Here is a 26386-nt window from a genome sequence, read left to right on the forward strand (position 1 = left end):
GATAATTCTGACTACAATTGACTAATTTCCAATTATAATGACTAAATAATGCTCAAAAATGTGTTTTCCATATATAAACTTATATATAGTAAACTTAACCCCCTCCCTAGGGGGAAACCTGAGACCCAAGGGTCATATAATTCACAATTTTCATAAAACACCTTAAGACCTGTCCATCTATGAAGAGTATTTGATTCTACCATTTCCAGTATTTAAGAAGAAGATTTTTAAAGTTTTAGCCTATTTGGCCCTCTGCCCCGAGGGGGTTGACCAGGACCAATATAGATATGATATTAAAATGTTATTTCATGCTTATAATTCTAAACAAGTTTGACTCATTTCGTATTAAAATTGAGCAAAAAATGCTCATAAATGTGTTTGCACTATATAAACTATTGTAAACTTGACCCCCTCCCCAGGGGGAAACGTGAGACCCTAGGGTCATATAATTCACAATTTTGGTAAAGGACCTCAAGACCTTTCCATCTATGAAGAGTATGTGATTCTACCATTTCCAGAATTTCAGAAGAAGATTTTTGAAGATATAGCCTATTTGACCCCTTTTGACCCCGCCCCTAAGGCCCCTGGGGGTCAGTCATGGAAAATTGGTTAATAGGATTCAATGGCAATCTTATACTGATAATTCTGACAATATTTGACTCATTTCCTATTACAAATGATCAAATAATACTCAAAAATGTGTTTTCCCTATATAAACTATAGTAAACTTAACCCCCTCCCCAGGGGGAAACCTGAGACCCAAGGGTCATATAATTCACAATTTTTGTAAAGGACCTTATGACCTTTCTATCTATGAAGAGTATTTAATTCCATCACATCTGTGAGTGGAGAAGAAGATTTTTGAAATTTTAGTCAATTTTAACCCTTTTGGCCCCTCCCATAGCTCCCTGGGGGTGGGGACCATATAATTCACAATTTTGATTGGCCTTATGCCTTAGAAGGTTTGTGCAAAATTTCATTGAAATTGCTTCAGCAGTTTTGGAGAAGAAGTCGAAAATGTAAATTGTTTACGGACATACGACGCACGACGCACGACGAACGACGCACGATGCACGACGCACGACGGACGACGATGGACAAAAGGCGATTAGAATAGGTCACTTGAGACTTCGTCTCAGGTGACCTAAAAATAAACTGAAGTCTTATTCCGAAGCAAGACATTTAACTTTGTTACCAAGTTTGAAAAAAATTGGTTAATATCTATCACAGTTACTGTACGGATGTGGCAGAAAATGACTTTTTTATTAAATCAAAGGGCCATAATTCTGCTAATTCAGATCTGGGAAAAGTGGCGATTCAACTTGGCTACGCCCTTAAGGCATTTAACTTTGTTACCAAATTTTAACAATATTAGTTTTAACATTTGTTAGTTATTACACAGAAACTGCAGAAATATGACATATGTAGTTAATTAAAGGACCATAACTCTGATAAATAACATCAGTTGAAAGAGTTGATAAAACCTGGCCAAGGCATTCAACCTTGATACCAAGTTTGAAGAAAATTGGTTAATATTTATTACAGTTATTGTACTGAAGACTTCAGAAGTGGCAGAAACTGACTTTTTTAATATAAGCAAAGGGCAATAACTCCCCTAAATAAGGTCCATCGACAAACTTTGCCAAGCCCTTAAGGCATTTAATCTTGTCACCAAGTATGAAGAAAAAGTTTACATTTGGTACAGTTATTGCACAGAAATGAAGTGTTACAGACAGATTAACAGACAGATGGACCCAAATTAATATCCCCCGTTTCAGAGAAAGTGAGGGATAATAATAATTACTCGTGCAAAGGGCAATAACTTCGCAAATTACTATCGAATCAAGCAGATTTTCAAACTCGTCAGAGATCTTTCCAATATTAGTCTACATACAAAGTTTCATTAAGCTCAGTGTATATTTACTAAAGAAATCGCGTTCACAAGGAAATGTTAATGAACGACGACGGACAAAAGACTATCCCAATATGTCAAAATGACCTAAGGTCAGGTGACCTAAATACAACTTAAGTCTGGACTAGGAACAGACACATATATAACTTACATACCTCTCTATTCATCAGCAGGCCGCTGAGGAACATTACAAAGGTGGCAAATGAAGAGCACAGCATATTATCTGTAATATAACCATTATACAGTCGAAATTACCTTTGACTAAATGTTACAAAAATTTATTTTTCTAATATAACTCAATAAAGATACAATTTAGTGATGTTTTGTCTAAAGTTTGATCGTTATCAAGTATTGTTGCAAAATATTTACGCCAAATAATGCTGTAATTAAAGGTACTTTTTTAATTCAAGAGACATTATGCATACAAAATGTGTTTTGCGATCACATTCACGAACTTATAAGGTATTATAGAATATACTAATATCTGTAACATCTGGCCCGAATATTATAACCCCTCCTGTGTGGGGACATTTGTTTGTAAGAAGGCTGACCCTAGGCACTAACACCTCCTGTGTGTGGACATTTCTTTGTAAGAAGGCTGACCCTAGGGCACCATCCCCTCCTGAGTGGGGACATTTGTTTGTAAGGAGGATGAACCCATGGCCCAAACACCTCCTGTGTGGGGACATTTGTTTGTAAGAAGGCTGACCCTAGGGCACCACCCCTCCTGAGTGGGGACATTTGTTTGTAAAGAGGATGACCCCATGGCCCAAACACCTCCTGTGTGGGGACATTTGTTTGTAAGAAGGCTGACCCCATGGCCCAAACACCTCCTGTGTGGGGACATATGTTTGTAAGAAGGCTGACCCTAGGGCTGCACCAACCCCTCCTCAGTGGGGACATTTGTTTGTAAGGAGGATGACCCTAGGTCCTAACACCTCCTGTGTGGGGACATTTGTTTTATATAGGTTGACCCTAGGTCCCAACACCTCCAGTGTGGAGACATTTGTTTGTGAGGAGGCTGATTACAGAGCCCCAAAACCTCCAGTATGGAGATATTTGTTTGTAAGGAGGTCCATGGCCCAACACCTCCTGGGTGGGGACATTTGTTTGTAAGGAAGCTGACCCTAGAGTCCAAACACCTCCTGTGTGGGGACATTTGTTTTATATAGGTTGACCCTAGGTCCCAACACCTCCAGTGTGGAGACATTTGTTTGTAAAAAGGCTGACCCTAGGTCCCAACACCTCCTATGTGGAGATATTTGTTTCTAGGGAGGCTGACCCTAGGGCCAAAACACCTCCTGTGTGGGGACATTTGTTTGTTAAGAGGCTGACCCCAGGGCCCCAACACCTCCTGTGTGGGGACATATGTTTGTAAGGACACTGACCCTAGGGCCCTAACCCCTCCTGTGTGAGAACATTTGTTTGTAAGGAGGATGACCCTAGTTCCAAACAGCTCCTGTGTGGGGACATTTGTTTGTAAGGAGGCTGATTACAGAGCCCCAAAACCTCCAGTATGGAGTTATTTGTTTGTAAGGAGGTCCATGGCCCAACACCTCCTGGGTGGGGACATTTGTTTGTAAGGAGGCTGACCCTAGAGTCCAAACACCTCCTGTGTGGGGACATTTGTTTTATATAGGTTGACCCTAGGTCCCAACACCTCCAGTGTGGAGACATTTGTTTGTAAAAAGGCTGACCCTAGGTCCCAACACCTCCTATGTGGAGATATTTGCTTCTAGGGAGGCTGACCCTAGGGCCAAAACACCTCCTGTGTGGGGACATTTGTTTGTTAAGAGGCTGACCCCAGGGCCCCAACACCTCCTGTGTGGGGACATATGTTTGTAAGGACACTGACCCTAGGGCCCTAACCCCTCCTGTGTGAGAACATTTGTTTGTAAGGAGGATGACCCTAGTTCCAAACAGCTCCTGTGTGGGGACATTTGTTTGTAAGGAGGCTGATTACAGAGCCCCAAAACCTCCAGTATGGAGATATTTGTTTGTAAGGAGGTCCATGGCCCAAATTCCTGTGTGGGGATATTTACTTGTATTTACTTTGTTTTTAAGAAGGCTGACCCTAGGGCACCAACCCCTCCTGAGTGGGGACATTTGTTTGTAAGGAGGCTGATCCCAAGGCCCAAATACCTCCTGTGTGGGGACATTTGTTTGTAAGGAGGATGACCCTAGTTCCAAACAGCTCCTGTGTGGGGACATTTGTTTGTAAGGAGGATGACCCTAGTTCCAAACAGCTCCTGTGTGGGGACATTTGTTTGTAAGGAGGATGACCCTAGGTCCAAACACCTCCTGTGTGGGGACATTTGTTTTTAAGAAGGCTGACCCTAGGGCACCAACCCCTCCTGAGTGGGGACATTTGTTTGTAAGGAGGCTGATCCCAAGGCCCAAATACCTCCTGTGTGGGGACATTTGTTTGTAAGGAGACTGATCCTTTGGCCCCAACACCTCCTGTGCGGGGATTTCTTTGGAATGAGGCTGACCCCAGGGTCCCAACCCCTCCTCTGTGGGAACATTTGTTTTAAGTAGGCTGACCCTTTGTCCCAACACCTCCTGTGTGGGGACATTTGTTTTAGGTAGGCTGACCCTTTGTCCTAACACCTCCTATGTGGGGACATTTGCTCGTAAGGAGGCTGACCCAAGGCCTCAATACCTCCTGTGCAGGGGTTTGTTTGGAAGGAGGCTGACCCCAAGGCCCCAACACTCCTGTGTAGTGTTGGGACATTTGTTTGTAAGGAGGCTGACCCAAGGACCTTTACCCCTCTCATGTGTGGACATTTGTTTGTAAGGAGGCTGACCCTAGTGTCCCAACCCCTCCTGTGTGGGGACATTTGTTTGTAAGGAGGCTGACCCCATGGCCCAAACACCCCCTGTGTGGGGACATTTGTTTGTAAGGAGGCTGACCCTAGGGCCGCTACACCTCCTGTGTTGGGACATTTATTTGTATCGAAGCTGACCCTAGGACCCCAAAATCTCCTGTGTTTATACATTTGTTTGTAAGGAGGCTGAGCCTACAGCCTCAACCCCTCCTGTGTGGGGACATTTGTTTGTAAGGATGATGACCTAGGCACTAACACCTCCTATGTGGGGACATTTGTTTGTAAGGATGATGACCTAGGCACTAACACCTCCTGTGTGGGGACATTTGTTTGTTAGGAGGCTGACCCTAGGTCTCAACACCTCCTTTGTGAGGATATTTGTTTGTAAGGAGGCTGACCCCATCGCCCTAACACCTCCTGTGGGTCGACATTTGTTTGTAAGGAGGCTGACCCTAGGTCCAAACACCTCCTGTAGGGGGGACATTTGTTTGTAAGGAGGCTGACCCTAGGTCCAAACACCTCCTGTAAGGGGGACATTTGTTTGTTAGGAGGTTAACCTTAGGTCTCAATACCTCCTGTGTGAGGATATTTGTTTGTAAGGAGGCTGACCCTAGGTCCCCAACACCTTTGTGGGGACATTTGTTTGTAAGAAGGCTGATCCCAGGTCCCCAACACCTCTGGTGTGGGGATTTTTGTTTGCAAGGAGGCTGACCCTAGGGCCCCAACCCCTCCTTTGCAGGGACATTTGTTTGTTATTCCTGTAGGGGACATTTGCTTGGAAGGAGGCAGACCCTAGGGCCCCATCACATCCTGTGTTGGGACATTTGTTTGCAAGGAGGCTGACCCTAGGGCCCCAACACCTCCTGTGCTGGGATATTTGTTTGTAAGTCCTGCAGGGGACATTTGCTTGGAAGGAGGCTGACCCTAGGGTCCAAACATACTGTGGATATAGTATATATACAATTCTCACAGTCTATGTAACAAACCCTTCAGGTACCCTATGCCACGCACCCAGTGGCTACGTACGTGTACATATATACTACCTGACAATCGGTCATTTGAGTATTGCTGATCACATGTACATATAGTTTTCTGAATAAATTCAATTTATTAACATGTTTTCAATAATAATAAAAAAATGTTTTTGATTCTATAGATATACAGATACCTTTATACTTCTGAACAGTATGTGTAATACACAGCCAGATGTCCGTAAATGCATGCCTATAGAATCTAAAGCCTGTTCCAAAGGACGTGCCGATGTACGGTATTATAATGACAGGGATTGAATGAAACTTGACAGATACTCATGATCAGATAGATACGTTTTCTCAGAGTTAACCAAAATATTCGCTTCAACTTAATTCATAAGTTCATAACAGTAAATTAAATATAAATTCATATACCAGAAAGTTATAGACTACATGTGCATCATGCAATTATGCCTAACCTTTGAATTTAAAAACTATACCTATAAAAAACATGGAATACAATGAAACTATATAAAGCTACTTACCGATCGAACGAAGACGTCTATTATGTTCAAAAAATTTAGAACTGGACTTGAAAGGGATCGTGAACCAATAAGACTCTTCGTTTCTGTCATGTGACAATCACGTAAACAATCATGAACACTTATCAACTCACCGCTTCACGCGGTTTATACACATGTATGTCAAACGAGTATTCACTTGTATAAAAACTGAAATAAAAAGTACACCAAACAATTTATTGGGACACATAGATATTACGACTATTATATATTGAGACTGTAAAGTCTACAGTATATACATGTATATTATCAGGTGTTCTTTGTATTTCAGGGTTTATTGTCTCCGTTATTGTGTTAATAAATTGTTCGTATTTTATTGTACAAGTGACAGGGGCGTAGGAAACGGGCAAACATGTCTTTTTGCCCCCCCCCCCCCCAATTTTCGCCAACTGAATGTTCTAAAAATGCATATTTGAAAGAAAAAAGGGTTCTGCACATTTTTCGTACTTAATTCTAAAAAAATTCCGCTGAGCAGCGCATTTCCTAAAACGTTCAAGCACATAATGTTCAAACCTTTAACAGTAGAATTTCAATACACATGAACTACACTAAAATGTCCATTAAGGGATTCTACGTACTACATTTGTATTTCAAAAAATGTCTCTAAAAAGATTACTTTGTTTATATGTCTTAGCAAGACAATTAATCCATTATTATTTTGAGTTACAAAACAATGTGATGGTGTGAAGCCGGTATGTTCAGATCGAGCAGGGTTGCACAATGATATGACGACACAATTATCATAATTATCATTTCTAAGTGCAGGTTATTTCAATTCGAAAAATTACCATTGTAAGATCGCTTTAAAATCATTAAAATACATCGTAAAACTCATCTCAGCCATTCTAAATCGTAATTTTTTTCCCGGGGGAGACCCCCGCACCCCACAAACACCAAAATCTCGCGCCCGGCTCGGGCGCTCGCAAATTCATCAAAATGCATCGTAAAAACTCATCTTAGCCATTCTAAATCGTAATATTTTTTCCCGGGGGAGATACTCGAACGCCCCGAACACCAAAATCTCGCGCCTTCGGGCGCTCGCAAATTCATCAAAATGCATCGTAAAACACATCTTAGCCATTCTAAATCGTATTTTTTCCCGTGGGAGACCTCCGAACCCCCCAAACACCAAAATCTCGCGCCTTCGGAGCTCGCAAAATCGTCAAAATACATTGTAAAACTCATCACAGCCATTGTAAATCGTAAAATTTTTCCCGGGGTCGACCCCCAGACCCAAAAATCTCGCGCCTTCGACGCTCACACGCTAATTTGGCCAATTTGCGTATTCGTTAATTTACTTTTAGCGACCCCACTGTCTATAAATGTGAACAAGGATTAAATTTAATGATATATGAAAAAAGTATTTAAAGTATATATGGTTGTGTGTGTATTGAACTAATCTCCTCCTGTAGGCGTGACGGGGGTGGGGGGGTGGGGGGGGGGGGTTACAAAATATTGATGACCCCCCCCCCCCCCCCTCCCATTACGTTTCATCGTCCTACGCCACTGAGTGAATAAACCTATTTCAATACAAATGTAAACAGTTTTTATTCTCGTTATAACGAAATTTAAATGTTATTAGGAGAAAAAAGTAATTGTAATTTAAGTCCTATCAATATCCATAGTCATTTAATGACGTGACAGGTTTAGTAATGGGAAAAACGGGAGTATCCGAAGTAAACGACATACGCAACGATCAGTACCAGGCAACTGATCCACTGGGATTCGATCTAGAAAACCAGAGTTGGGGGGACTTTTGATAATCCTCCGTATGCATGTCCACAAAATAACCAACAATCTACACGTACAGTGCATATGTGAAAGTACAAATGTACAGGGAAATTATATATATATCAATTACATTCTTCAGACACTGTTTTGTTGGAAAACAAAGAGAATCAGCTTATAAAAATATTAAAGCCAACTCTCAATAGGCCATAATAGAAAATAGCGCACCTTCATATTATTGTTATGTAAACGTGTATACCTTGTGACGTCACGCTATTTGTTACGTCATTAATTTGTTCTTTGAAAAATAAACATATTCCTGAAGAGCCATCATGACATGGTGATTGTACAAGAGGAAAGTCGTTGACTTTTATTTTCTATATATTCAACTCTACATGGACACGTACTTTTTTTCTTGGTATATATATATGTATATATAAATAAATGTAACAATGTCGGTAAGATTCGCAATCATACAACTTCAACGTTTCAAAAAATCGAAAGAGTAACAGTAATTAGTTTAAACTTTTCTTTGCTTACCAAATGACCTAATTATAAAGTCTGACTTTGGTACGTATATAGTTGATAACTGAAAGTGGACGAATTTCTAAAAATAATGTTCTTCTTATAGATATACATGTATATATATAAATTGGTACCTCATCTGTACATAAATTATTTCATTTCTAAATATTTTAATTGAAATAAACACTTATTAGGCTGCCGGATTGCTACAGGACTGGTATTAGTGGACGTGTAAAAATAAAGAGGTTCCATCTTGGAGCACGTATACATAGTCCTAATGCCTTTTGTATGGAAACCTCATACTGTCATTCACACCAATTCAAAGGGAAGTAACTCGAGTATGACATGTCAAAATGAAAATAAAAAAATCACAAAACACGAGTTAATTTAATAGTTAAACTGAAGAAACAGACATAATTTTAAGTCTTATCCAGAAATGATCAATGACTAGTCTTGCACAACATGCAGATACTTTAACTATAGACATCTGGGATAACAGTCATTGGATAATGCATTAAACGGCATACATGTATGTAGAACGAATATACGTACCAGACCTACTACAATGTATACCTTTCGGCCGGGTACGAATTGGTCCCTATGTGTCGTAGTGGAGCAGTGCCTCGGAAAATCACTCGGGCACAGCTTTCAATACTTTTTTGTAGGTTTCCAATTATTTTATGCGTATACATGCATTTACATATTATTTTTGTCCAAAACAAACATTACTACCATTCTTAATATCTACCGTACCGCTCACAAGACGTCAAATTCACAATTTGTGGACTTGCCGTATAAATTCCCTTCAGAAATACCTTCATATGTATTATGTAAAAAAAATAATGCCTCGATGAGAATTTGATAATATATGTGGTTCAGTTTTAATGCCTAGTAGGTAAGCGATATCAAACATGTACGATAAAATGCAAACAAACGTTTTATAATGGTTTGCATAATCATTACTTTGCTCCATTAGCAGTAATAGGCACCAATTGTAGCTCTAAAAGACGACACCATTTTCTGTCTAAAAGTCTTTTGAGCTACAATATTGCAGCTAACATGTATGCAACGTGCAATCTCTAAAATTAAACAATGCTCTATTGATATACTTAAAATAGGAATTGACTGGAAAATGGATGATGTGTGGGATATATACACGAAATTGCTTCAATTTATGAAGTCCTATGCATCATTAGTTTGTATTTCGTGTGCACGTGTTTGATATACACATCCGACTGCCTTCCTATACAAGATGTACTTATTACTGACCGACTGCCTTCCTATACAAGATGTACTTATTACTGACCGACTGCCTTCCTATACAAGATGTACTTATTACTGACCGACTGCCTTCCTATACAAGATTACAATACTTATTACTGATGATCATGGGTAGTGATTTAGCTCAGTATAGGGCGGCGATCGGGTGTTTCTATCAACGTACATATTCCGTATTGTCTACTCAAAATTTTATATTTTACTTAAATTTCATGACATTATTCACAAGTTGTAAGTCTGGTGTGTTGTCATTTTCAGCTAAGCTAGTTTTTTTATTTTACATGTTACCTTTTCTTCTTCATACTACAGTTACTCCTCCTTTCATGCAATGATGTCCATCCAAAACTAGGTCCTCCTAACCAAGAAAACGAGCTACATGTATCTATTTTTCATTTAAACATATGTAGTCTGAGAAATAAGATGGCCTATTTAGAACAGGTTGCTACTGATTATGATATTATCTGCGTCACCGAGACTCACCTTGATACATCAATAGCTGATGGCGATATACTCCTCGGTGATTATGAACTTTACCGTAAAGATAGAGGAACTCCGGGAGGGGGCATACATGTAGTTGTAGATTTAGAATTTCGGGTGGGTGAGACGATTTGGATAGAAATCCAGTTTCCAGATAAGAAATTCCTTGTATGTACACTATACAGACCTTCAAATTATACACACACTTTTTGGAACCACTTACGTCACTCCATTGACACAGCTATCCAGGAAACTCCACACGTTGTTATTGTAGGTGACATTATGTTGATCTATTAACCGTAGTAAACACACACGAACTTTACGACATCATCCACTCATTTCACCTGACTAATGTAATTTACAAACCGACTCGCATTAGACGCACGTGCTCTACCCTACTTGACCCAATTTTACACTCTGACACCTGTATCTCTAATTTTGCTGACGTATTTGATATAGACGACAACATTTCGGACCACAGAGCGACGACTGTAGTTCTGTAGGAACAGAACTAACACGCACATATAAATGAGAAATAAGATGTTACGACAAAGCGAATTACGAACTGTTTAATCATACTCTACATGCCACTATATATACGAGAAGGGTGGAAAGCCTTAGACTCAAAATTTCTAACCCGCCTTCCTTTAGCGACTATAAAAACACATTTCTGGTATATTGTCATAAAAACTGGAAAGAGCGATAATTTTCCTTTCAAAATCATCCTACACATCTATACAAAGTGCCGTCATTAAGGCGATATAAGCCTCATTTTGACAAACATCTTGAAAATCAGCTAATTAAAATTCATACTGACGGTGTGGCCAATATTAAATATAATATGCATGAGCGAGGCTTCGGCTGCAATCTCATTGGCCAGCTTTAAAAAGTCCACAGCTGTATATGTTTGAATAGTAACAGGGAAATCCATATATAAATGTACAACGTCCCGAAAAGAGAGACTTTTTATAGCCCATGAAACGTTGAAAATGGACCTCCGTTGAAAATTGACCTCGGGTCATTTTTCAACGTTGAAAACGGACCCCGAATGCCGTTGAAAATTGAACATGCCATTGGAAATTGACAGCGCCTAGGGTCAATTCTCAACGGCAGATCTGTTGAAAAATGACCGTTGAAAAATGACCTTAGCAAACTCTCAACGGTTCTTCTAGATCTGTTAAAGATGATCCACCGCTGACAAATGGTATTTTTTCGCTATCAAAAACAATGCAGAGACCACCAACAAGACCTTATTGACCAAAACCAACATCCACCTACCAGTACGAAGATAGAAGATCGAAGACAGAAGACAAACAAAAATGAACTGTAATTACTTCTTAAAATTTTGGACATTTATAAATGTGTTTTTATATATTGGAATTTACTTTTTGGTAATGTATAGTGTTTTATTGTTTTCTAAACTGATATAATTATACATTTTTTAAAAGTTGTTTTCATCTAAATATCATATGTTTTAAAGAGACAATTCGCTCAGGCTAATTATTTTACATAACCAAGAAGCAAAATATAGCATAAATGTATTGTTCTACATTTCTTATGAAACATATAACGTTAAACATTGACCAATTCCACGACAAAATTAAGTATTTTAATAAATATCGCTGAAATATCAAATCGTTGATCAATACGATTAAGCAGGTATAATATGGACGCTGTACTCATACCCGAGCCAAAGTCACGCACGTTAAACAAATGAACTGCATAACCATTGAGAAGGTGATAAAATGATTTTTTTAGGCAAGACAATACACCTAATAAGGTAAACACACTACTGTCAGAGCGATCTGAGCAGTTTTAGACAAACGTTGCATTACTCTACGAGCAAGGGACAGGGTTCGACATACAATAAGTTCGACCACAGTGTGTAATGGCGGACAGCGAGCGAGTTTGAACATTTCACACACATGTCACCACCATGGGCTTTTCAGGCATATCACAGTAAAACCGACTGATCTAATTTCCATTAAAACTGGGTTTTTTCCGATATATGTACAAATTCTAATGTTCTCTTAGACTGAATTGTCCCTTTAAGGTACAACGTATAAGTAAATGTATTATTATTTTTTTTACATACATATAACAGGATGATAATTGTTCTAAGCGAAAGGTTATGTAGTAATGTAATACATTTTTTTTAATTCAATATGGTAAATATAATTTACTTCATAACACTTAAATATTTAATATTACCATACTATCAATTTCATTTTTATATTTTTTTCCTGAGCTAACAGATTGTTGAGATTTTTGGATAAATAATGTTTTGTTAATTTCATTTCTATTAATATGTTCATGACTTGTGCTGTTCATTTATGTCATTCACAGAGAAAGTTCCTCAACATACCTTTTTGTTTTAAATTATTATTTTTCATTTACACCAATACATTTTTTATACAATATATATTTAAACGTCTGGAAATGTTCTGCTGACATGGTCCAACATGCAGTTTTAAAAGTAATTGGAACTTCCAGTATGTCTGAGAACAAAAGGGTGGTGAGCTATCTCATTATGGCCCATTTTCTCGATATTAATGACATATTTACGTTTATATATATTATTTCACGTTGGGAGAAATACCCGATGCAGTTTAATGCCGGGCACACTCAAGTTTTTTATGTTTCTCTCAAAGTTTACATATACAAACACACAATATGGAACATTCTTTGTAAAATGATTTTCATTTCATTTTATTTACTATAATTAAGATCTTAGCCTGATTGGAGTGCAAGATTTCACGGCTTGATTGTTAAGACGGTATGACGTCAGCACAAGCATTTTTTTTTCTTTTCATTAACTTCATTTTTATATAGCACAAGTTTGAACAGTACTAGTTCATGTTAATCATTTTTATTATCCTTTTTGAATTTAATAACTAAATGAAATTTATATGCTTAGGAACTGTTATCATCCTATATTTTACAAAATCAAGACATTTCAATTTGGAACAATTACGTTATTCATATCAGTTAACATATTTTGTAATGGTTGGTCAGGTATCTGCCTGAAGACATATCTGCTCCCGCTATGACAAATTGTGCCCAAGGTCAAATAATACTTATAGATATCTTATTAATATATATTTGATAAATATGGTAGCTTAACTGTTCATATTAACAGTACAATTTTTGTTTAAAGTTTTATAACGTTATATTTCTAAACAATTAATACGCGCATTTATTTTTTTACAATGACTTGTTCATGATTATGCTGTTGTTATAACTTAATATTCATATGGAAGTTCTTTTAACAATTTATATTTTTACTTTATTTGTTGACACTTATACACATTTTACATATTGTATATACTTATGGGAAGTTTCTCTCACGTGCTAATGCATGGAGAATGAAACGTATTTATAAACTTCCCATTTTTTATGTTAGAGGCGGAGTAGTGATGTGATATAACACACACATTTAATTGTTGTTGCTCCGACCTTCTAATAACATAACACGCACAATTCGCTACATTTTTTTTACACAACAACAAAGAACTTCCTGTGAATTGCATCATTACATTAATTGTTTACCAGTCTTAGTCTAATTAAAGTCAAGACATCATGCTAGTGTTTTAAAACGATATGACGTTGACCTAGCGCTTTTCATTTACTTTTATTTTTATTCTAATAATAACAGCATAGTTATCATGAATATATCAAAGTCAGATAGATTTTTTTTCTCCGTATTTTGCTTACATAATTTTCTAGCTACCTACACCAAATCAGTCTGGTTCGGGTTTTTTTTTAAATCAAATTAAATTGTACATTACCTAGAATTATTAAGTTTCATACCTATTTTACATTGTTGAAATGCCAAGTCTCGTATCAATTTAGTTTGTATGTCAGAATTATCAATATAATCATAATATAACATAATCAGTTTTATTTTAAAATTATTATTTCAAATTATATCTAATTTTAAATAATTATTAACAAGGGGACGTTATATAACATAATCAGTTTTATTTTAGAGATTCATAATAATATTGTCATTGTCTAAAACTAGACCGGTGGTTAAACAGGAACTATTTAACGTGTACGTGTTATGTCTCCAGGGCAAATGTCTACTTGTCAGCGACGTAACAGTCTGTCATTTTTGTCATTTGTACACGTAGGCAATATATTTGACCAGTATATATATTGGACTGGCCAGTGATACATACGGAGACAAACAGACGGGGACGCACACTTGTGTGTGTGGGCCCATTGGGTCCGTAATGCCTGGCACCTTCTCACCATATGTATATTATATTGTAAAATGTACAACAGCAGAATAAAACGTCGACAAAACATTGCAGTCCTTTCTTCAATTACAACACAACATCGACGTGAACCTCACCAGCCATGGAACCAACAAAGCTACATTCCACTTCAGACAACAAAATAGAAAAGGATTCATTTTATTATACTACAAAATTTATATTTGTCTATAGTCATTTTGTCCGTCCGTGTAGATATACTGATTATTAAATTGTTTTCAAACTGAGGAATTGCTATATAACACTGTGGTAACGCAGTAAATAAAAGGAAATGTTGTTATCAACTGCATGCAAAGTTTGTACTATGTGATGCTCAATTCCGAGTACCAGTGGATAGTGTTACAAAACTATAATTATGGGATATTATTAATTTGTTTCTTAATGATTTTTATGATCATATTTTCGACGACAAATTATGTATGGTAAACAACTGAATCCGCCTTATGATGGTTGCGTACAGGAACACAATTTGTAGGCATTAAAACAAAAACAAAAATCAAAACAATTCTGCAATCTCTACGCTTCCGTAGCTATCGCTGCTCTTCAGGAGATGTTTAGTATATATAAATATAACAAGATCAAGAAGACCACTCAAGTATTCAGATTTTTTCGCTTTTTCGTGTTAGAAAAAACGCGAAAAAGCAAACGTTGGATTTTCGCTTTTTTTTCGCATTTTCCCAACACGAAAAATGTTGTGTGTTGTGTGTTGTTGTGTTGTGTGATAAGCTGCAATATTGTAGCTCAAAAGACTTTTTGACAGAAAATGGTGTCGTCTTTAGAAAGGTATAGTATGATGTGTTGTGTGCTGTGCTGTTGTGTGGTTGTGTGGTGTCGTGTTGTCGTGTTGTTGTATTGTTATGTTGTGTGGTGTTGTGTCGTTGTGTGTTGTGTAGCTGTGCGTTGTGATGTGTGGTGTTGTTGTGTGTTGATGTGTCTTGTTGTTGTGTTGTGTGTTATTGGTGTGTTGTTGTTTGTTGTTGTGTTGTGTTGTTTTTGGTGATGTTGTGTTATTGTTGCGTGGTTGTGTGTTCTGTAATGTGTTGTTGTGTTGTGTTGTGTGATGTTGTGATGCTGTGTTGTGTGGTGGTGTGTGTTGTGTTTTTGTGTTTGTGTTGTTGTTGGGTGGTTGTCTGTTGTGTGATGTGTTGTTGTGTGATGTTTTGTTATGATGTGTTGTGTTGTTGTATGGTGTTGTCGTGTGTTGTGTTGTTGCTGCTTGGTTATGTTGTGGTGTATTTGTGTGTTGTGTGATGTTGTGTTGTTTTGTTGTGTTGTTGGTGTGTTGTTGTGCTGTGTGATGTTGTGTGGTTGTGTGGTGTTGTGGTGTTGTGATGTCGTGTGTTGTGTTGTGGTGTAAAAACGAGTTCTCATGGGGTCACTTTTCAACGGGGTCCATATTCAACGGGTCGTAATGAAAAGTGCGCTTTAAAGTTCAGTTTTCAACGGTTTTCGGGGTCATTTTTCAACGATGAGAAATGACCCGAGGTCAGTTTTCAACGAGGGTCCATTTTCAACGTTACACCGGCCAATGAGATCGCAGATTTGGGCTCCAACTTAGAATTTTTTGTACCCTTTGCGGAACGGTCAGCGATGTCTAAGACGAGTATGGCGGAAGGCGGAGGTGGTTTGGATCTCCAGTCCACAAATACAGGGACCATGCCTAAAGAATGGGTGAGTACTGAAAAATTAATTAGTAGATTAGATACCAAAAGGTACAAAGTTTTACAACAGAGGAATATGAACAGCTTCTGACTTTAGGTAAGAATGCTAAGACTAGTACACCAATGAGGCTAGGGCGAGGTCGTGCGAAGGTGAGTATTCGCATACTAGAGATTACACCTCAAAACACATCATTTTGCAAAGAAAGATAATTTTCCTCTTTATAGTTTTTTTTAAAGTTTACTATATAGAAATAGCTTATTACTACAATCTAAAAGGTGCATTTTGCTTGAGAAAATAATGTCAAATATGCCATGTATTAATCGTTTTAATGAGCGTTTTATTCTGGCTTGTTCCTTCCTACTGAAGTTTCCCCTTTTAATGTCAAATGCGATGTTATTTTCGTTGGTAATACTTGATACGTATGAATACCAAGAATATGATTCACTTTCATAAATATTTTTAATGACCTTCAAAGCTCCTTTTACAAGATTATTAATGTCATCTTGTGATATTCTAGCCAAATAACACAATGCTTGAGTATTGATGAAACAGTCTAGTGTATACTGTCCTAATTTAGCCCTGGGAGCAACATCTACTGCATATTTTACAACCCCAAGGGCCATTTTGCAAAATTTTAAATTTATTTGTTCAAATGGCGTTTTATCTATTCTTGAAATTTCGTCAAATGTTGAATTATTCACATGCACTCTTTTACTTGCATTTGCAATTTTACTGTAAAAGTCAGCATACCATATTTCAGAAATATATGTTAAGATTGGTCTGACTAAAGAATTATACAACTTTTTTCAAGAGCCATATGGTCATATCAGCTATTTTATTTAAATATTGCTTAATTGAAAACAAATTTTTTCTCCTTTTTACGCTAAGTTCCTTAGCAGCTAGCATGAATTTACTGTTGCTACATAAAGTTGTACCTAAATATTTATACTGTATCTTATTATGTAATCGTGTTCGTTTTGTATGTCTTGATAAAGGGGCAGAACGCCTCGAAAATTTGACAATTTGTTTTGTCCATACGGTTGGAATTACTTCCTTGTCCCATATTTACCATTTGAAGTAATTCGTATCCAACAGACTTACGTTTGATTGGATCCGGTGTCATCTGGAAAATCCTGTTGATATTACTTCTTTGACCCTAAATATTCATACTCCGAGACTTGTTCAATTTCCTGACTTTTAAACATTTGATGGTTTTGATATTTCTCTGCCTAGTTTGGAAAATCAACGTTTTTGTTTTCTTAGCATTTATTGATAGCTGCCATTTTTCACAGTAGTTTTCCAATTCGATTAATGATTTCTGCAGTCCCTCGGAAGTTTCTGATAAAATTCTTAAAACATCCGAAAATGACAAACTACCTACTGCTAAATCTGTCATGTGACCGCTATAGTCTGTTTCAATAAAATTCATTACCTGTATAACCTTATTCCATTCAGTGTAATAGGCATTATCTGGAACGCACTATAGTGGTCACATGACAGAGAGGGACTTTCAAAATGGCTGCTCAAAGTAGCGATGGAACAAGACATCGTTTACAAAATGGGATGGTTCTTTGTTTTTAAGACATGTCAATAAATAATATATGTGCGTATGGAGAGAAAAATATCTCCTCTAGCGATGTGGGAACCACTGCAGTTGGATTATTTATGTAATACACCCTTACAAGAGGTAGGTCAACCTGACTTGATTTTCCAGAATAAAGTTTAGAAGGCTCGAGTAGGGATTCCGACGAGAGACATCTATCAAACGTCCGAATATAAAAGAGTCTAGAGGAGGAATCTCAATAGGGATTAAGTAGGCCTAATGTTATGCAATGCACAGTCGATGTCGAGAACAGATCCGATTTGATGCATTCAACTCAAATATAAAGAAATGAATGCTATAGCCGAAACCTTTTGGACTCAGAGATAGTCAAAGATCGCTTTTTTAATGAATAAGAAAAAATAAACACGAAAAAATGACGATAGCTGCTCGCAACCCATTGGTACCGCGGTTCATCGGTTTTCGACGTCGAAAGACCAAAATAGATTTTTTACACACAATGTCAAACATATTCAATTCAACTCATTAATTATATGTGTAAGAAGCATGTTAATGATGTTTTTTGTGCAATAATTCATGAAATTCATCTACTAAACGAAGCCTTGTATCCACAAACGCTGTAAGATTTACATTGTAGCCTACGTATATGCCTACTGTTTCTTTTTGTCAAAGTGACGTTTAAATAATGAAATGTTCCAAGATAAAGTAACGCCATTATTTTAAACTATGTTAAGCTGTATATGAGTGCAAATTGTCACCATAATACCGCAAATGAGTGCTTATTCAATCCTTCAAAACGTCAGCTTGCAAGGTCGAATCACCCGGGCTCATAGAGGACTAAAAAGTGACGTCATTGGAATGTTCGGGATCAAATCGTCAAATTTAGAAATGGTAATCAGAATAAAGAAATTAATCATTTATTTACTCACATCGCAATATAACATTTCGCAACTGTTACAGGAAATTATTTTTACCTGGTATCGAGTTCTATGCCTGATTAATCTCGATATTTAGTGTTGAAAATATCTGGTTTATTGATATTATTCCGCTACTTTTGTTGAGTTTGAATTCGCAAATTCGAAGGGCGTCAGAACGCTTGTTTTCAACCGGAATCAACACCGTAGTGATAAAGACCTTCCAAGTGGATTTTTTTCATCGACTTAAAAAGTTGATTTTCTCAAAAAGTAAGAAAAAAAAAATACATTAATTTTGCTGGAACACTAAAAAAATAATTCTGATTTCGGAACAGTTGGAATCATAAAGATACCTCTAACAGTATTTTTATTATTATTATTATATATTATGTAAGTAATTATTTTTATTCTTATTTCTTCTGGTTTCTTCCGCCGCGCGGGTTTCCGCAGCTTTTCTCAGAAACTACTGGGCCGATTATCACGAAACTTCACATACATATTCATTAGGGTATGGGATTGTGCATAAAGGTTTTTTTTTCCCAACCGGAAGTCCAAGATGGCCGCCAGGGCCCATTTCCTGTTTTCAGGTTTCGGTCTCCGATCTCGATGAAAATTGGTCTATGGGGGTTTTAAGGGATGGCGAACATCATGAAAACATTTTCGTGAAGATTTTTGGTATTCCAAGATGGCTGCTGGCCCACTTCCTGTTTTCAGGTTTTGGTCTCCGATATCAAAGAAAATTGGTATATAGGGGTTTTAAGGGATGGCGAACAACATGCAAAGGTTTTCGTAAAGATTTTAGTATTCCAAGATGGCCGCTGGCCCACTTCCTGTTTTCAGGTTTCGGTCTTCTATCTCAATGAAAATTGGTATATAGGGGTTTTAAGGGATGGCGAACAACATGCAAAGGTTTTCGTTAAGATTTTGGTATTCCAAGATGGCCGCTGGCCCACTTCCTGTTTTCAGGTTTTGGTCTCCGATCTCAAAGAAAATTGGTTTGTAGGGGTATTAAGGGATGGCAAACAACTGCCAAAAATTTTCGTAAAGATTTTAGTATTCCAAGATGGCTGCTGGCCCACTTCCTGCTTTCAGGTTTCGGTCTTCTATCTCAATGAAAATTGGTATATAGGGGTTTTAAGGGATGGCGAACAACATGCAAAGGTTTTCGTAAAGATTTTGCTATTCGAAGATGGCTGCTGGCTCATTTCTTGTTCTTCAGGTTTCGATATCCGATCTCAATGAAAATTGGTCTACAGGGGGTTTTAAGGGATGGCGAACAACATAAAAACATTTTCGTAAAAAATTTTGGTATTCCAAGATGGCAGCTAGGCTAACTTCCTGTTTTTATATTTTGGTCTCTGATTTCAATAAAAATTAGTATATAGGGGTATTAAGGGATGATGATCAATATGATAAAAATTTTAAAAGATTGTCACTGGGCAAACTTCCGTTTTCAAATTTTCGTCAGCAATTGATTGAAAATTTTAACTTAACAACATATTTTAACTTAAAATTTTAAGGGATGCCATACAGTCATGATTACCGCCAAATCAATTTCTCTGAAAATAGCCTTGTATTGTCGTATTTTTGCACGTATAGTGCACACTTTTTTTTCAGATTTGTTGCAATGGGGGGTGCATTTGGGGGACTATGTGATGGTGTCCATTACAATGAGTACTTGTATAACATTGTTTTTAGTAAGAATAAGGCATCAGTTCTACTATTTTTTTTGAAACCCAAATTGATTTGGGCATATAATATTTTGCATTTAAACATGGAAAGCCTCTTGTTTGAAATAGAATTGAATAACTTTGCCAAATAACTTTGGCAAGAGATGCCTCTGTAATTCGTTGGTAGACCTGCATCACCAGATTTGAAAATAGGAATTAAGAAAGATTTGTTCCAAACTCTGAATAACAGCCACTACTAAAAATAGCATTAAAATAGAGGGTCAGTAAATTTTGTTATGGTGCAATATGGCGGCTCTTTCCCCCTCGCTTCAAAATTTAAACCCATTCTCTTCAACTAATTATACCATTTTATTACCGTCAAAATATAATATAACTTGCTGATTTTGTTGTGTAAAATTAACTAAAATCGTTTTAATTCTTCAAATGAAATGAAATGCATTTTTTTTTTAAATACGAGTTGTTTCCCCTTCGCCAGTTTGAAAGTTGATGACGCGTTACTATTCAAGCGTTTTCTCGACAGTGATTATATAGGGATTGGATTGCGCTTTTAAAATGTTAACCACGCTTGTATGGAGCAATTCCTCTAAGAATATATTCTATTGGGCGTGTTAGCGCCCCATATTGAATAAATTCTTAGAGGAATTGCTCCATACAAGCATGGTTAATAAGAGCGAAATCCAATCCCTATATTTACAATCATACGACATTTTTTCATTTATATTTTATGCTATAAAATCGTCATTTGAATTCAATAAAAGTCAGTCAAAAGTGGGAGGAGCTTACTCAATTGAACAGCGAAAGATGACTCTTTACGTAAGGCAGAATTATTCATTCGCGACGACAATAAAGTTCAATATTTCATTGTAAAATAAACATGACAAACAAAGTAAATTTCAGAGAAAATTTTATTTCATCAGATCAGAACATTAAATATATATTTGAGACTTACATGTGGTGATCAAACTGATATTAAGCAAAACCCAACATGGAACATTGGCAAATTTTATTGGTCCAGCAAAGACCCAACAAGTATACAAAAAACATGACATAAAATGACTAGAGTTTATAGAAAATAATAGTACAAAAAATTATCTCCACACACAAACAAAATTACAAATATACTGGTAAGAATGCAACATGTATTGTACATTTGAAACAATTATTTTAGAGAGCGCAGCGAACGGGCCGAAGGCCCGTTCGCGAAGCGAACTCTTGTGATAGAGGTGTCTCCCTAACGTTATTCTATGTAAATCATCCAATAGACCAATGTTCTCGCTATTTGAAAATTGGCTGACACTTTTTGGGGAGCCATAACATTTCCCCGCACACTTTTTCTAAAATGTTTTTCACGAGATCGTGCTTTATACTGAAATAGAATCACTACAAGATTACGTTGTTTATTTCAGAAAGGAAATCCAAGAAATCTCGAAGATAATGTGTCTAGGCTGATCACGATTTTCTGTTCCTCGTTAACAGAGTCCATTTTGAAGAGACACACATTGATATTTGTTCCTTAAAACCTGACAACCACATCCGTTTCGTATTAATATATATCCACATGTCCTTATACATCTTTTAAAACAGTGTATAGATAGAATGATATTAATTAATTGGAAATTGATTGATCAAATAGACTAATATATGCAGTTGAAGAATCCGGTAAATGTCTAAGACGTTTCATAACAGTATGCTGAGTCGACAGCGGCTCCTTTCATTTCTTTTTCACTCGCTGTGGAACCTTTTGTAAAACTTTGCTGCTTTAAAGGAATATATATGCCGTGTTGGTATCCATTGGGTTGACGATTTATACTAACTTCCTCGAGAAAGGAAATGCTATTTTGTCAGATTTGAAGGGATGGCACATCGCTTGCAGTGATGTAGTGTTTGCTAGCTAGTAATGTCGCAGCAGAAGTGCTTGTAACTCTCCTTCCAGTTGCATATACATTCTTAAAAACCAGAGGTTTACATTATGGAAGGGGTTGTAACCTAAATTACCCGTTTTAGAAAGGCCTTGCTCTGCGAATACACGATTGGATGTATTTGATGGACATATTGACTGTTTTAATAATGAGATCATGATAATTATGTGATTGGGACTGGGACTGTTATAGACAGCCAAATTCAAATTACTTCAACAGAAACCTGATTTTGGTATTGGTCTTTCTGCGAAGCCTCTAAATACAAATGTCTGCCAGGGCGCACCTAAACGATTCATGTACTGGACCTTCATATTACCCAGTCTCAAAAGTCGAAGTGATTTCAAATTATTAATTGTAAGTAACAGATCACTTGTTATTGGTTCATCGAAATAACAAAGATTCATCGAACACTAGTCGTCGTTCAAAAACTAGGCCCATCCTCCAAGGAAGGACCAAACTGGAGTGACTGGCAGCCTCCTGTAACACTAATAGCTAGCGGAACTCATCTCACCCACGCCATTACGTAAACCTGCAGACCCAGCTCATCGATAGTAAAACAAGGTTAAGAATAGCCTGACATGCTGTTTTTATTGATTATCGCGCGCGACACTTAGGTGACGAATCATCATAATGTCGTCGTCAGCCATACTGACCAAACTATGTCAAACTGTGTCAGAAAATTCTGTAAACTCAGTATCAGTAACAATACATTCATAGTTGATAAAGAAAACGATTCCAAGGGTAAATATCTAGGCTAGGGAGTGTTTGATTAATACCAATGATTGGTGTTTTATTATTGAAATGTTCTTATAATGATGACAAGTTTGGGAATGCCATCAACAAGCTTCTACCCTACTCCTTGTCGTCATTTCGACCAACACAGCAATCCATATGACAACAATGGCAATAAACATAACACATATGGAAAATCAGAAGCTGTTATAGTAATATTAATATGTGTGAAAATTGTGTGCTAGGAAGTAAACATACAGTTTTAATTAGCTTTTTGAAGAAATAAATATCTTTGACTTAACAAAATTTTCGCCAGGTTAAAGCAGATAAATCTATTGATATTATATCTACATTTACGTTTCATCTACGGCTATCTCGTATAATAATAGTTAAATCTAAACGTTCTAAAATTTTAAGGCTTTTATAATACACACTATTCACTCATCAAATAAATAAATTTAAAATAATTTATTATCATTTCAGCCCATATATAGGGCTATAAATACGTTGAGTGATTGTTTTCTTGTATACCTGCCATTTTAAAATCACCTGTTACTTGTCATGCATAGCTGATCTTTTTTATTATTGTATATATATACACACACACTGTCACACACCGGAGACAGTATTGGTCCCAGTGTCTATAAATATACTTCATGTTTTGTAACGATGGTTTCACCCTTCACCTATTAACTCTAACCAGTGCTCTGCCATAGGGACTCAAAGATCATGTCGACATACTTTACTAAAGGTGTGCTGACGTTTAATAAACTTCCAGGTATCCAGCATGGAAATATCCTCTCCAAACACTCCACCGGAAAGCGTTTATCAGGTAGGAAATTATTTCATAGGGTACGTGTTATATACCGAGTTTTACTGTGTATTATTTCTGGATCTCTACGTTGAGACTAGTACTGAACATGTAGTCGTCATACATTATTGTATTTCAATTATCTACGATGTCATCTAAAGGGGATTGTTTTTTCAGGGGTTTTAATTGTAGATGGTTCTTAACCAAACCTAAGTGTCGATTGCCCCAATAGAGTTGTCTCCCTCCTTCAAGGATACCTTAATCGTGACCAAGATATTTAATTAGCATTTAGGGGTACATCTCAACGAATGTTTCCGTTTGTTATATATATTCTTTGTTGAATGCAGTTGTTAACATTAAAGGGATGACGTTTTGTGATAAAGGATTTCTAGCTGCACATGCACCATATGGAGATAACTAATTGTCAATAATATTACAACAATACCAGGTTACTACAGATAAAGAAGCAAAAATTGAGTAATATTATTTACTCTCATATGCATGTTGTCTGTATGATTTACACACTTTGATTGCCTTTACTAAATCAATGAAGCTGTCATACGATATTCCTTATTTGTCACTCCTGTAAGAAAACATATGATGAAAGTGATCGAACTTTAATTTTAATTTCACCCAAAGGACCATTCCATTCTATAAATGTGGGTTTATTTGCTGTCTTTCATAGTTTCAAGAGAGTAAAAGACTTCATTATCTGTTGGCTTTAGAAGCTTCCGTTCCCTCAGTTAACACGTTAAAACAATTCATGTAAATTAGCAATAAGATGTGGAGAGTGGAGCAGAGCTAACTGAGATATGTTAGGACGCCAGACCATTATCACTCTACAATTGCCTTGAACAGGAAGTGGAGGAACAGCTTGGATAGTTACCATGGAAATGTAGCATCTGAGGGCGTTGTGGAGGCTGATATTGCAATGGAGGATAGCAACTCTCTCACAGTAGGTCCAAATTATTGCAACATATGTTTGATATACAGAAACTAAACAATGTCCACCCACTTATATTATTGTCGGAAAACATCACTATTTGACCCATAAGCAGGTGTACTAGATACATCATACAGTTTAGGACACATATGACACCTGTGTATACGTATATACATTAGCACATTTTCAGTATTTTTTTTTATTTCAGCTTTAATATACAGTGAATGTGCTATACTTTTAAAGACTTTGACGCGTACTATAGAATTATGTTGGTAACTATCCTTTGAAGAATGGTACAAAGAGACCAGGACTGGTTTACAAGAACCAATACGATGACTCTTACATTGTTATATAGGTGTAGATTGAAGAGTAACATTACTATTGACTAGATATTTATACCTTATACTTTCACGTATAATATCTGCAGTGTTGATAGGAATAACAATTAAGTCATTGATGTTGTTATGGAAACAGAGTTATATCTGAAAGGTTATTGTTTTCACTAAATAATAAATGGAACTTCATCAATATGGTGTGTCTAGATCTATGTGCATTGCGACAAAACTAGAAGTCACGAATTTAATATGACATAAATGTCATGTGTTACTAAGATGATTTAGGACATCTCCGATATGCAACGAGTTATGTTATAATGATTTGTACATAACATTTAGTTAATCGCTGTCTTTATCAGTAACGGGCATGGCTAAAGTGTAATAGCCATTGGTATAGGGGCATAAGTACGTGATGTATCGAGCTTTGTCATCGGATAGTGGTATAATAGCAACATGATCTGTTTACTGTAGAAAACAAGGTGTTATCTGGACTGAGGTTACAGTGATCATGTTGTTATAGGGGTTAGGATATGGTTGTATACATAGTGAGGCTACGGGGATTCGATCATTACGACAGGGATATGGACAAAACATTGGATATATGGACATACCTATAAGGAAAGATTGTTTTACAATGGATTGGGAACATAACGACAAGTTGATGTATAGTGCTGATATCGAAAATGGGATATAACTAATAAGATATAATATTACTATGTTACTATAATGTGGTTGTGATGTTGAGGGTGTGGATTTATCTGCAAGGTAATTATGTGTATTACGACAAATTTCCAGGTTAAACACTGTCGTTGCAATAGAAATAGGGACAAAACTACAGAGCTGTTTGTGTTGATGTGGACGTCGGGACAATAGAAGTTTATTAATGTATATATAACATAAATACAAAACCGATTGATTGTTGTTTTATTATTAATGTTATTTATGTTAGAAATTGTGGTGTAAAAAACATGTTTTTTATGTTGCTATTGAAATTCAGACATGGGTGTTATTACTATGGAGATAGGAATATAACAACACTAAAATTGGTGTTGCTATCCAGATCGAGTCATAACAGCAAGGCCAAGGCATCGGGATATGGAATCGCTGAGTTGCTATCAACATGATCTGGTCATACATGAGAGATGTGTTTGGCATTATACCATTACAAGGCCGTGGGTGGTTGGTGTAACATAAGATCATTTCAATTACAATTAACTTTTTATTGGACGCGTATTCGTTAT

The 26386-nt window shown here is 36.8% G+C and overlaps 1 protein-coding gene across 3 annotated transcripts in view; it reads left to right on the forward strand.

Moving 5' to 3' along the window:
- LOC138329231 (soluble guanylate cyclase 88E-like) overlaps positions 1 to 26386 on the forward strand; it is a 317936-nt gene that overhangs the window by 259374 nt on the left and 32176 nt on the right. The window contains exons 1-2 of one of the 3 annotated variants that reach the window (XM_069276060.1): positions 23688 to 23888; positions 24726 to 24822. The exons of 1 other annotated variant lie outside the window; for it this stretch is intronic. In XM_069276060.1, the coding sequence (XP_069132161.1) occupies positions 24799 to 24822 (24 nt within the window). In that variant the 5' untranslated portion in view covers positions 23688 to 23888; positions 24726 to 24798. Of the gene's footprint in view, positions 1 to 23687; positions 23889 to 24725; positions 24823 to 26386 lie in introns of those variants that run through there. One more of the 3 variants, XM_069276059.1, reaches the window with a different exon arrangement.

The sequence above is a fragment of the Argopecten irradians genome, chromosome 8, assembly GCF_041381155.1.
Source record: "Argopecten irradians isolate NY chromosome 8, Ai_NY, whole genome shotgun sequence".
In the NCBI taxonomy this organism is placed as follows: Eukaryota; Metazoa; Mollusca; class Bivalvia; order Pectinida; family Pectinidae; genus Argopecten; species Argopecten irradians.